The sequence below is a fragment of the Mus caroli genome, unplaced genomic scaffold (genome assembly GCF_978045245.1).
Source record: "Mus caroli unplaced genomic scaffold, Mus_caroli_1 scaffold_10, whole genome shotgun sequence".
Lineage (NCBI taxonomy): Eukaryota > Metazoa > Chordata > Mammalia > Rodentia > Muridae > Mus > Mus caroli.
This window is the reverse complement of record NW_028227265.1, coordinates 19187320-19200881: the sequence shown is the minus strand read 5'-3', so window position 1 is coordinate 19200881 and position 13562 is coordinate 19187320. Positions and strand designations below refer to the sequence as shown.

At 42.9% G+C, this 13562-nt stretch overlaps 1 protein-coding gene across 1 annotated transcript in view; it reads left to right on the top strand.

The window, feature by feature from the left end:
• Hydin (HYDIN axonemal central pair apparatus protein) overlaps positions 1 to 13562 on the top strand; it is a 361694-nt gene that overhangs the window by 24304 nt on the left and 323828 nt on the right. Inside the window, exons 2-3 of the mRNA XM_085843582.1 lie at positions 7290 to 7447; positions 9118 to 9243. Of these exons, the coding sequence (XP_085699708.1) occupies positions 7290 to 7447; positions 9118 to 9243 (284 nt within the window). The remainder of the gene's footprint in view (positions 1 to 7289; positions 7448 to 9117; positions 9244 to 13562) is intronic.

Below are 13562 nucleotides of genomic sequence, written 5' to 3'. Positions count from 1 at the left end.
CAGCCATTTCCCCACCTGCGGTGGTTTGAATAATTTTGGCTCCCACAGGTCCATGTATTTGAATGCTTAGTCACCAGGAAGTGACACTTTTTGAAAGGATTATAAAGGTTTGGAGATGTTGTTGAAGGAAGTGTGTCTCTGGGGGAGAGCTTTAAAGTCTCTCTCTCTCTCTCTCTCTCTCTCTCTCTCTCTCTCTCTCCCCTCTCCCCCCTCTCTCATCTCATCTTTCTCAATCTCTCTCCTCTCCACTCCTCCCCTCCCCTCCCCTTCCTTCTCCCCTCTCCTCCCCTCCTTTCCCCACCTCCTCCACCTCCCCCTTCCCCCTCCCCTCCCTATGGATCATGATGTAGTTCACAGCTACTGCCCCAGCACCTGCAGCACCTGCAGCACCTGCCTGTATGTGGCCATGTTCACTGCCATGATGACAATGGACTAAACCTATGAAACTGTAAGCCAATCCCCATTTAAATGCTTTCCTTTTATAAGAGCTGCCTTGGTCATGGTGTCTCTTCCAGCAATAGAACAGTGACTAAGACATCATCCTTATTGCTACTTTTAAATATAAAAAACTGAAAATATGCACATATCAGAAAGTATATTATGAGCCAACTTCAGTATTCACAACATTCCCTGTTTTTATTTCATCTCTCTCACACACACACATGCACACACATACACACACACACATATATATACATACAGATATATACATACACACACATACACACATATATAAACACACATACATATACACACACGCACACAAACATACACAGAAACACACACATATATATACATAAACACAAACACACACATACACACACACACAAGCACAAATAAACACACTTTTTTCCTGGAGTGTTCTTTTAAGCTCAGTCTCAGAAATGATTCCTGTTTACCTACAAACTTTACCTAAATATTACTAATAGATAACAACTTCCTTACAATTAGGTTGACCCTCGTATAATTTATCTAACAAGTTTTAAAGCATAGTTTAAGTTTGTTGACATAAATAGTAGGTACTAATGCCAACAGGACCACTAAACTTTGAGAGTGGATAGGGTTTGATGGGATCTTAATTAGTTTACAAATACTTAATTCATCGAACAGTGATAGTTCTTCCCCTTTATTATTATTTATTTGGGCCTTCATAAGGGGTCTGTCCCTTGTGCTTAGTTAAAAGTTCTCTCTCTCTCTCTCTCTCTCTCTGTCTGTCTGTCTCCTCTCTTTCTCTCTCCAAGCAGTTTACTACTTGACTACGTTGTTCTTGTTTCTCATAACTTTTCCTACATTCTGAATTTGGCCTAACTGTATTCTTAAAGGAGGTCTTGTCCATCTACCCGCCCCTTTCCTGCTGCCTGGCTGGAGAGTCTTAAGCTTAGTGAGAACTAGGTCCGGGCTTTTTTAACGGTAGCTTCTCAGTGGTGTTGTGGAATACATGAAGCTGCATATCTATCTACCTGCCTAGGAGTCTTTCACTGTTAAGATTGCCCCCCAAGTCTTTGACACCATCCTGGCAGCCTTTGATAGTTTCCTTGTATGGTAGAATAGGATGTTCCAGGTTCATCTCACAGTGTGCGTGCGTTCCCAACTTCAAATGAACCATCTCTCCTAGAAGCAATGGGGAGGCACTTAATGGCATTTCACACTCTCAGTCTGTGGACTGTCATTTTGCTGGTGTTCCATTGCTCCAGTGGGCAGCTTATTATGAAGAGAAAGCCACCACGGGCTTTCAATTGGAAAGTCAGCCAATGGGCTCTCCAGGACTGATCATTAACTCGAGGCTATAATATATGCTTAGCATGCATGTGCTCTGAACTTGGTCCTCAGCACCCAAAATATTTATCTATGAAGAGATATAGAGCTTTCTAATGTAAGAACATTTTATAATTTGTTGTTTTCATGCTGAGATAACTTGGTTCAGAACAATGCTGACATAAAATAGTATCACTAATGACAATAAACAGCCATTGGGTGGATGGTAAGATTTCTGTGCTGCCTTCTATGTTTTCCTAGCAAATCCCAAGAAAAATAGAACAATCCAGAGATAGTTCTAAGGTCAGCCAGAGTTGATTTCTCTTGAGTTTGTAACACCAGCTTGCTCTTCAGAAAGGTTCATTTGCTTTTGGTTTGTTTTCAATTTTTAAGAATTGATTTTCCTCTTTCTTGTTTCTCACTGGTATGCAAAACCTTTTCACGGCTCTCCCTTCTGTCTGCCCTACCATGCCCTGCAAATCTCTCTGTAGATCACCAGCATCATTGTTTTGTATACGATCTCATATCTTAATCAATATATCATTTGAACAAGTTCCTAGAATAGAGGTGCTGGGCACATGTACATGCATATACACAAACCCTGATATATATATATAGTGTTGGCCATATTAGTAATATAAATACATAACACATAAATTTAGAATTTTGCAGCCATAACATTTAATTTTGTGGTGTATTTCATAACACCATTTTAACTTTGTTACTACAATTGTGTAAGCAGAAAGTAGTTTCTTCCATAGTCTTAATTCTTGCTGTTCACTAATAAGAGGGTTTTTATTTGTTCGTTTTTTCTCCTTTTTTCTTTTTTTTTCTTTTTTTCTTTTTTTTTTTTTTGGTTTTTCAAGACAGGGTTTCTCTGTGTAGCCCTGGCTGTCCTGGCACTCACTTTGTAGACCAGGCTGGCCTCGAACTCAGAAATCCGCCTGCCTCTGCCTCCCGAGTACTGGGATTAAAGGCGTGCGCCACCACGCCCGGCTCTCTTTTTTCTTAATCATTTTATTCATTTACATTTCAAATGATATCTCCCTTCCCTGTTACCACTCCACAAAACCCATTCCATTCCCCCCTCCCCCTTGCCTCTATGAGGGTGCTCCTCCACCCACCCTACCCACTCTCACCTCACCGCCCTAGCATTCCCCCTACGCTGGGTCATGGAGCCTCAATAGTACCAAGGGCCTCCTCTCCCATTGATGTCAAAAAAGGTCATCTCTGCTACATGTGTATGTGGAGCCATGGCTCCCTCCATGTATATTGTTGTGACAAGGTCTCACTCTGTAGCCCGGTTTGGCTGGTGTTCACTGTGTTCCAGTCTGGTCCCACACTCACGGAACTCTCCCTGCCTCAGTGCCCAGTGAAGTGGCACTGAAGGTGGGAGCTAACACATCCAACTCAGGATAGAAAGTTTTAAATTTTTTTCTGAGATTGGGTTTTAATTTTGAGTTTTATCGAATTATAACTGGAACATTTATTAATTATAACATCTGTAGATTGTGGAACCTACTGCCATTTTTTAAAAAAAGATTTATTTATTATATGTAAGTACACTGTAGCTGTCTTCAGACACACCAGAAGAGGGAGTCATATCTCGTTACAGGTGGTTGTGAGCCACCATGTGGTTGCTGGGATTTGAACTCAGGACCTTCCGAAGAGCAGTCAGTGCTCTTAACCACTGAGCCATCTCACCAGCACCCCCCCCCACTGCCATTTTTATTCCTAATATATGATTAAAAATTTTGTGACTGTTTCCTTTGCCCCTGAAAAAGGATATTTTATATCATTGAGGTCTACGTTCTCGAAACTAACAAATTATATTGCTCAAATCTGATAAATACCACTTATAGTTTGTCCAGCTAATATACCTTTTCCTGCAAGTAGAGTATCAAAAATCTATAATTTGTGCTTATATGTCTCTGTACATCTCCTGTGATTTCTGCTTTTATTGATAGATGTTTTTGCATTATTTCATAGCTATCGCCATCTTTATTACATCTTTGTTTTTAAGTATGAAGCATGACTTTTAGCACTGTATGAGTTGATTTAGTCCTTTAAATGCATTCCACTCTTAAGGGAGAGCTGTAATCCCTACTTCTAATCAACAGTGGATGAATACGGTGTTAGATCTCACTATGGTATCTCTGCTTGGTTTTTTTCTTTTTTCTTTTTATTGATTCTGGCAGTGTTACCTCTCAAAACCAGAATACCCTCACTGAATAAATCCTGAAGGATGTTCAGGCCAGCGAAAGACACTCATGAACCAATAAGAAGATATGAAAGGTTTATTACCTACACGATGGAGCTCCCTGGGAGAGATGTGCAGACCGCAAGCCTTTATGGTCCAGTGGTTCTATTTATATTAAGTCCTTTATAATGTCTCTATTATTTAGCTATGGCTGCATAACAAAGTGCCCCTGTAGTAGTTTACAACAGCAGTTATTTATTTTCCTCCCAGTTCTCATCTTACGAATCTGAGTCGGGACACTACTGGATGCCTCCTATCTGGGTCCTTCGTGTAGCTCCAGGCATGAAGCTACCTGGACTCAACTCTGTCTGGAAACCATTTTCAACCCATTCAGCATCTGCCAGTGGGCCTCAGAAGACCCATTTTAAAGCACAGTCACACGTTGCTGTAGGCATAGGCTCTTCACTGTATGGTTTTCTATGTAGGTTTCTGGACTACCCAACATTAAGGCAGCTGGTGATCTGGTGGGTAGGGTGGAGACAGAGTCAGAGATAGAGACAGAGAGACACAGAAACAGAGACACAGAGAGACAGAGACAGATAAAGATGGAGACACAGAGAGAGAGACAGAGAGAGGGGGAAGAAGGGAGGGAGGGAGAGGGAGAGAGAGAGAGAGAGAGAGAGAGAGAGAGAGAGAGAGAGAGAGAGAGAGAGAGAGAGACCATGATGAACCTACAGTGCTTTATAATCTAATCTCAGCATAGCACCCCACCATTTTGACTGTATTATGTCTTCAGAAGTGCCTAAGCATAGCTGTGTTCAAAGAGAGAAGTGATACAAATACAGAAATTCCAGGAAACAGATATTACTGACATCAGTCCTATAGGCTTTCCATAATAACCCTCCATACTGACTGGCCAGTTTGATGCCTGCCTATGATGTATACAGCACTTGATGGTCTTAGGCTACCTCTTGCTTTGTGTTTCCTCTTTCATTCTTAACTTCTGTTCTGTTTACTTAGAAAATGTCTACATACTTGGTCTGGAGTCTTCAACTTCATTTTGTCTAATAAATCTTCCTTGTGTGTGTGTATGTGTGTGTGTATGAATATATATGTACGTATAAATATATATGTGCATATATATATGAATGCATATATGTATATATGAATGTATATACATGTATGTATATATGAATGTATGAATGTGTGTGTATGTGTATAATATATATATTGGAACTGTTCCTTTAGAGAACCCTGACTAATACAGAAGGGATCCTGCCTACAAGCTTCCCTGGGTTTTTCCATAATCAAATATTTTTCTGTATCCTCAACAATTTAAGAGCTTGCTTCATGTAAAATCTTTAACTTGCTTTTTAAAAAAATTGTGAGGAGCTTCCCCAATTGTTCTTTCTTCCTTCTAGTCCTTCAGCACTTGTTCTGGCTCTGGGCTCTGGGCTCCGGGCTCCTGGCTCCAGGCTCCTGGCTCAGGGATCCTGGCTCAGGGATCCTGGCTCAGGGATCCCTCTCAGAGCCACTGCCACCTCTCTCCACCTGCCATGGACCTCACCTGCCATGAAGAGCTGCTCTCTGACACAAGACCCAGGAGACCTCTGGCTATGGGAACCTGGGAATAAAGATGGTTTGGAGTACTGAAAGAGACACAGTGGAAATGCTTCCACCAAAGACCGGAGAACAAACATCTCAAAAGAGTAGAACTGGGTAGTGTTGACACTGTCTTGAGCAGTCACATAAAGGAAGCCAGCATCATGTAAGAGATATATAATGATTGCACAAAATTTGCTCAAAGGCAGACTTGAAGGACAGAGACCAGAAAGAATAAAATCTTTTCTGATGGGGCCTTCAGAATTTTAATAACTACCAGCGTTTTTATTGGTGAGAATCTGGATCCAGACAGCACAGCTGCTCTTTGAGACTACCATGAGCATGTTTGATCCCATCATGATTTCCTTTAAGAGTGGCCTAGAGATGGAAAACACGCTAACAAGTTGGGCAATTACCTCGCATCTATCACCTGTCATCATAACTGGCTGCTGCCTGTCATCCCTGGACTGGATGCCAGGACTGGAGACAAATGGGACTGATGTCATTTTGAACTCTTCATATATTTTGACCATAATTTGTTTAGAGCAGAGCCATTGTTTTTTATGTTTTATTTTGTTTTCTTTGGGGGGGGGGAGCATGTCACATAGGCTGTGTGAAAGTGTTAGAACTAATAAACAGGCAGACAAAGATGATGGCTCACTGTTGCCTTAGTTAATAAGTCACTCTAAGGAAGTCTGGTGACTACATTAGACTACTGGACTAACACACACAAAGGAGCTCTGAGTGTGTGACTTTATCAAGACTCATTACTGAAGGCACAGGCGAAATCCACCCAAGAACTGAATGACCACCTAATCAGCTTGCACAAGATAGGAATCCCCAAATCTGGTATGACAGAAGATCTCTTTGACAAGCACACCCTGGGACAGACAGTGATCACAAGAGCTAAGCTGACTTCCCCAAAGGTGTGAAGACAAAGGGAGAGAGATTATAGCACGTGGATTTGGAGACGGCATGTGCTTAGTGACTTTTAAATCTTTCCCAGGACCATCTACCTTCCTTCCTTCCTCTTCCTTCCTTCCTTCCTTCCTTCCTTCCTTCCTTCCTTCCTTCCTTCCTTCCTTCCTTCCTTCCTTCCTTCCGCCTGTCTCTGTCCAGCTGGGTTGATCAGAAGCCTCATGTTTAATCTGCTGGTAGAGTTGATTGTCATGAGGAGGCACTTTCAATTTAGTCAAGCAGCAGATGACACAGGGTCCTTAGCGAGCAGCATCTGTTTATCTTGTTTGGAAGTTAAGCATGGTAAACTGAGGGAGTGGCTTGTGTGCCCATGTCCTTCCTGAGCTGAAATATCCAGAGTTGGCCTGAAATGAGTAAGAATACATCTGGTCAAATGGAATACAATTCCTTGTTTAATGTGCTTTTATTCCAAACATTTGACATAAAATTTTAAATATGATTTTCTAAGCTTTCCCATGTATGACAAACCTATAAATAATGTATGAGCTGGAGCTGGAAAGAGATAGCTCAGTGGTTAGGGACAACAGGTATTCTTCTATAGGATTCAGGTTCAGATCCAGTACCTACATGGTAGCTAATAACCATCTGCGACTTCAGTTCCAGGGGATCCAAGGCTCTGTTATAGCCTCTGTGGGCACTGCATGGATATGGTGCACAGATATACATCCAGACAAAACACCACAACATGTTTAAAAAAATGTATGGCCCATATGCAGGAAGTAACAGGTATCTACTCTGATTTCCTTATCCTTAGGTGAGCAAAGAAAATATTTCAAACAGACAAATAAAAGGCTTGAGGAGTCCATGGGGGCCGTGCATCGGAAGATGGCCAAAGTAATCTCAGGACTGCAGAGCAAAGTCTTACCACCCATGAGCCCGAAGGTGGTCACAGAGGAGGAAGTGAACCGGATGGTAAGGTACCATAGAGTTTCTACGTTAAGATGCTTAGCGCAGTATCCTTGCAATGATGCTGCTTTTGTTCTTCCAGGATATTAGAGAATCGCTGATTGATATCATGCCAGCCTCTAGCATGTTGGAGCGCATAAACGCCTCCCACAGCCAGAGAAGTTCTTATATTGCATATGTACTTCACAGGGCAGGGTTGCATTGGGTAATCAATTACAGTAAGAGTTTCCGTCTTAGTCCATTTTCTGTGCCTGTAGCAGAAAGTTAGAAACTGGACACCTTGGAAAGGGTTGTTTTATCTTGCGGTTGTGGAGCTTGGGAAGTCCGGTGCTGGTAATGGCTCCATGCCTAAAGCACCCACGTGTGGAGAGAAGGGAGCTAACCTCCAAGAGAAGCATTCATTCATCCACTAGCTCTGATACTTGCAGGGACACACCCAAATCATGGAACTGTGTGAATAAGCTTACTAAACCTCTCTGGGTGGTAGGTAGAGCCCCGTGAACTACCATTCAGTTACAGTCAAATGACAGATTCCCACAAGGTTCATCGTAATAATCTGTTACTCGTGCATTGGCAAGAAGTTTTTTTAATATATTTTTTAGAACACAGAGCATTTTTTTTTAAAAAGTGTCTGAGAAAATAAAAAGGTGTCTTTTAAAATAAAGATTTCTAACATGAAAACAAGGATGCGCTAGGGACTAGATTATGAACCACATGCTGTAGAAACCAGTTACAAAAACGGCCTGATGCTGGCAATGACACTACCTACCTCTCAATAACCCAGTTACTCTCATCTGTATTCCGGTCAAAGAGAAGTTAAAGCCAAGTTGAAAGCTATGTTAGAAATGACTCTTCATTTGGGTGTGCTCAGTTCCAGAGCTCGGTCGTTATTGACGAGTTCTAGACTAAAACCCAGATGAGCCGAGTTATGTGCCCCGAGCTGTTAATAATCAGCCTTGGCTTCCACTCTGCTAATGATCACATCCTTCCTCTCACGAAAAGTAGGCCTGGAACAACAAGAACTTTCTAGAACAACAACCAGTGCACAACAGTGACAGGCATGGGGTAGCTAATCTCTGCGGGGCTAGTCTTATCTAAGTGACCAAATACATGTATTTTCTCATAAAATCGGTAAGTACTGAAGCATCTGATTCAGGTGTGTGATCGTGATTGGCTGCAAGATCCAGACCCGACACAGAGCTTGCTTCTGAACATGTCACACGTTTCTAAGTGATCGGCTTATACCTCTAGCTCTAATTAGAAAAATTAACTCAGTCATGATGTAGTCTCCTTAAGCACTCCCGTGCTATGCTTGTCTGGCCTGTTTTTGTCTGGTTGGTTGGTTTGGGTTTTTTTTTTTTGGGGGGGGGGGTTGTTCTTTGAACAGATTCTTGTGCAGTTCCTTGACTCATTTTCTCTAGGGTTCCATTGTGTGCTTCCTTCCAAACCAAAAGAGATGTGCTCGTATATGTCGCTTTCTGTTGCTGTACAAAGACCTCAGGAGTGCATGGGATTTCTCTTGTATAATTTAGTTACCGTCAATATTTTATAAGGGAACTCAGTGGCATCCCACAATTATCCTGAAAGCTGCACACACAAATTATTCATTGCCGGTGCTTAGGGGAACACTTCCTCAGCTTAGCCACGTTTGAACGGGTCTCTTATTTGCATTCCAGCTGACACCCTCAGAGTTCCTGAAGGAGATGTCCCTCACCACGGAGCAGAAATTGGCAAGTACAAGAATTATATGTCGACCGCAGATCACGGAACTCTTAGATATGGGAGAAACAACACATCAAAAGGTACATCAAAGGCTGGAGAGATGGCTCTGTGGTTAAGAGGGATTGCGGCTCCTGTAGAGGACCCAGATTCAGTTCCCAGCATCCACCATGTCAGGCGGCTCCCAACTGCCTGTAACTTCAGCTCCAAGAGGTCTAATGCCCTCTTCTGGCCTCTGCAGGCATTGCACCCCCTACCCCATATGCACGAAATTAAAAACCAAAATACAGTCTTTTTAAAAAGCACATCAAACTGAACATAGACCGTGTCAGCATCCAGAACAACAGATGTGAAGTAGAAAGTAGTGTTTCTGGGCTAACCAATCCCATCCCATGTTGCTTCCCTTCCTATCTGTTGATCTCTATGACATGGCAGTAAAGTCATTATACTTAATAAAAGCCAACCTTACTTAAAATCACTTTTGACTAATTCTACTCCCTACTTAGTTACTTCTGATCAGCATTTGATACAACTGTTTACAGGCTGAGTAATTCCAAGGTGTATATCAGCCAAGCCGGATTAGGTTATGTCCTTCGAGTCACAAGCCATCCTTCCTTACCTGGACTGCCCATGAATAAAGAAAGGAGAGAGGCAAAGGGCATCTGCTGCCTGGTTTTGGCCCATTTCCAAGAAACGTTCAGACTGAAAAATAGTGATGTTTCATATTTTTGTATTTTAGTGTTAGGCTATATGTTCTCGCCTTTAGGGGCAAATAGTTATTTAGAAGAAAAAGAAAAAAAGAAGAACTTGGGACTGAAGAGATGGCCCAGCAGTTAAGAGTACTTATTTCTTTTGCAGAAACAGGTTCACTTCTTGGCACCCACAAGGTGGCTCATAACCATCTACAGTTCCAGAGATCCCCTGCCCTCTTCTGACCTCTGCAGACATTGCACACACATAGTTCACATACACACATGCAGGCAAAACACTCATACACATAAAATTAAAACTAATTGTTGTTTTTAAAGATCTTATTTCCTACTTTTTAATTATGAGTCTCCACTGATTGGACTACTGCAGGTGGCCCCCTCAAAATCCCAGCTCCTCCTGAGTTGTCTGAGCTACATTCCCCATGGGACCGGGTCTCTGAAGCCTTTGTTCCTACTGTCTTAGGACCTACAGGGTCCCACAGTTCTTAGCATTGCTCTCTTTATTTGCTGGTGGCATTTCCCCCACATCAAGCACCTTTGCCTCTGAGCAGGAACAGCGTTTCCCAAAGCTGACTCCTCCTCCTCCTCCTCCTCCTCCTCCTCCTCCTCCTCCTCCTCCTCCTTCTCCTCCTTTGGTTTCTTTCCTCTCTTCCAAGGGACTGGCAGAGCAGACTGGTAAGGTTAAGGTAGCCCTGTTTAGTGAGCTGCACTGAGCCCTGCTGTGAAGGACTAGAGTACCCACCCGGTTGCCTTATATTCCCTCTCACTCCCTTCAGCCCTCTTGGTTATTTCCGTGTGTGCTCTGGGTTTGAACCATCTCTCTGGAGAGAGGCCAGGGCCATCAGCCTCTTTAACTCCTTCTAGATGAACTTACAGATCTGGTTTCCATGTCCCTGATCCTGTTTGCATATGGCCCTCTTAATTTAACTGCAGGTTTCTTCCCCACCCAATTCTAAAGTTGGGGGTTTTCCCTTCAACAGCTCCATGGCTATTTTACTTCATGATCTCCAGGCATCAGATGATGCTCACGGAGGCTCAAAGGCTGGCTCAGCCCTCACCCCCACGGGCACAGCCACATTCCAGTCTGCACACTTGGACAGTGTGCCCTTCATTCACGCTCAGGACTTTGCTCAGACGTGACTTGGGTTTTCCCATGTCACCATGTTCCTTGTTTTATCTGCGGGAAGTCTCTTTCCTAACATTTCAGCCGTTTTGATGTTCCTCTGAGGGTTCTCCCGCTTCAGGAGCATCAATTATGGATGTATCCATCGGGCCTTCCTTGTCTGCCCCTCTTCTGCTGGCGGTCCCTCTCCAACCCAGTTTTCACTTTGTGCTCTTCTGCTTCATTGAAATGACACCGAGCAGGCTGTCCTCCCTGTCCCTTCCTTTGCCTTCTGCGTCTGCCTCGCTTAAGTCCAGTCCAGTGGACTCTGCTCAGCTCCAGTCATCTGAAGCCATGTCTCCCTTGTGAACCTTGTAATCCATCAGTGTAGGATCGATTACACTGACTGCTTTTATCCATCTTTACTTCTGGAATATTCCTTCTTTCCCTGAAACTCTCCTCCCTCTCTCCTAAATTCATTCCTAGATCAGAGCCTCTGAAACATGCTTTCTGACATGTGACCCCTTTTGTCTGAAAAAATATTAAGTTGACCATGCTCATGTAGGCATAGAAGATAGATCTGTGAAACAGACCCGGGGAGATGGCTCTGTGAGTAACATGCTTGCAGCACAACCATGAGGACCCGAGTTCTAGTTCCCAGTGCCCATGTAAAGGCAGGCATGGTAGCACAGTCTATATTCCCAGTGTTCCTACTGGGGTTAGGAGCAGAGACACAATGGTCCCCAGAAGCCATGGTCCAGCTAACTTGGAACATACATGAACAAACCAGCAACCCCCTCTGCCGGAAACACGGTGGAAGACAAGAACTGATACCCCAGAATTTCTTCTCGTGTCTACACATGTGCCATGCACATGCAAGCAAACATCAGACACACACACACACACACACACACACACACACACACACACACACTGTGTCCCTTTCCACATACTAAAAAAAATTTTTTTAATCAAATACTTTTAGAAAAGATAGGTATACAAAACAAATATCTGATAATAAATGATAAAGAATGACTTATAAAACAAGCATTTGCCATTTTATCATTTCCTTTAATTTTTATTGCATCTTATTTATTTATTGTGTGTGCACATGTGCATGCCTAATAAATACCACAGCACGTGTGTGGAGGTCAGAGGGCAACTGGTGGGAGTCGGCTCTCTCCTTCCAACGTGTGGGTCCCTGAAGTCAGACGTAGATCCCAGACTTGGCAACAAGGGCCTTTACCCATTAAGCCATCTTGCTGGCCCCCAATTTTAATCGTTTATTAAATATGGAAGCAAATTTGCATGCTAATGAGATGGCTGTGCTTGCTTATTTTTCATTAAGAATTAATCTTGGTTAAATACACTGTGGATGGAGAGCATCATCAACCTTTTTCAGAGCTGATTGAGATTTTGGTATCATAATCCCCCGTGTTCAGATGCCGCTTTTCAGAAATATGAAACACAAGATGGCAGAGACCTGTTTAGGGCCATTCAAAAACTGCTGGAAATTCTATATGAATTCTAAGCCAAAATTCATTTAACTATTTTTTTAAATGAGACTCAAATCAGCAACAGAAAGACAGATTTTAAAATCACGCAGTCCGGTTCAGAAAGGCACTAATTCTGTGCTGAGGAGTCATATTGCAAGAAAATATTACAGGTCTTCCTTTTCTGTAAGTAACTATTTCTAAAGGGACAGAAAACACTGTATGCCCAATAAAGGCATTGTAATTCATAGCGTAGTAGAATAGTGTTTTTAGGCCGCCTTTGTTGTTTTAGCAAGGTATAACAGCAGCCACGGTGTGACACATGTGCATCCATCTCATTAGTATGTGTGGCGTGTTTAGAGCTGAGGCTGCAGTAAAGTCACGAGGTACAGCACAGGCCATTGCTGCCTGAGACACCTTGGGTTCATTATGCATTTGATTTTGAATTAATTTGGGGTCCTGTGCTCAGAAAACTTTTACTGAGCACAAGTTTTCCATGACCCCCAATATTCAGTTACGTGACCCCACATATGAGGTCACGACCCACAGGTTAAGAAACTGTACCTTAGGTGACCCTTTCTAGGGGAATGGCATCTTTGATTCTCTTCTATTGTTTGTTATTTACGTATTTAATGTTGCCGGTGCTGGAGAGGTGCACGGGGTGGGGGTGGGGGTGCCTCCCGTCTGCTAGGCAACTGTGTTGTTTCCTCTGTTCCATTTCTAGCCCACATGTTTTGAGTCTGATCTTCATATTTATATCTCATGCTCAAACGTGTTATGTTGGAGATCCAAATGCAGATTCAAGCCTCTCAAAGGCTGTGTTTCTTCTTTTGCCTTTTACCTCCTGCAGATAGTAACTACATACCTTGTTCTCCAAGAGCTTCAGTTATCTCTGATCTCTCTCTCCCTCTCCCTCGCTCCCTCTTTCCCTCCCTCTTCCTCTCCTCTCCCTTCCTCCTCTCCCTCCTCCTCCTCTTTCTTCTTCTTTTTCTTCTTCTTCTTCTTCTTCTTCTTCTTCTTCTTCTTCTTCTTCTTCTTCTTCTTCTTTCTCTCTCTCTCTCTGGCATGTGTATGTGTGGTACACATGTCCATGTCTG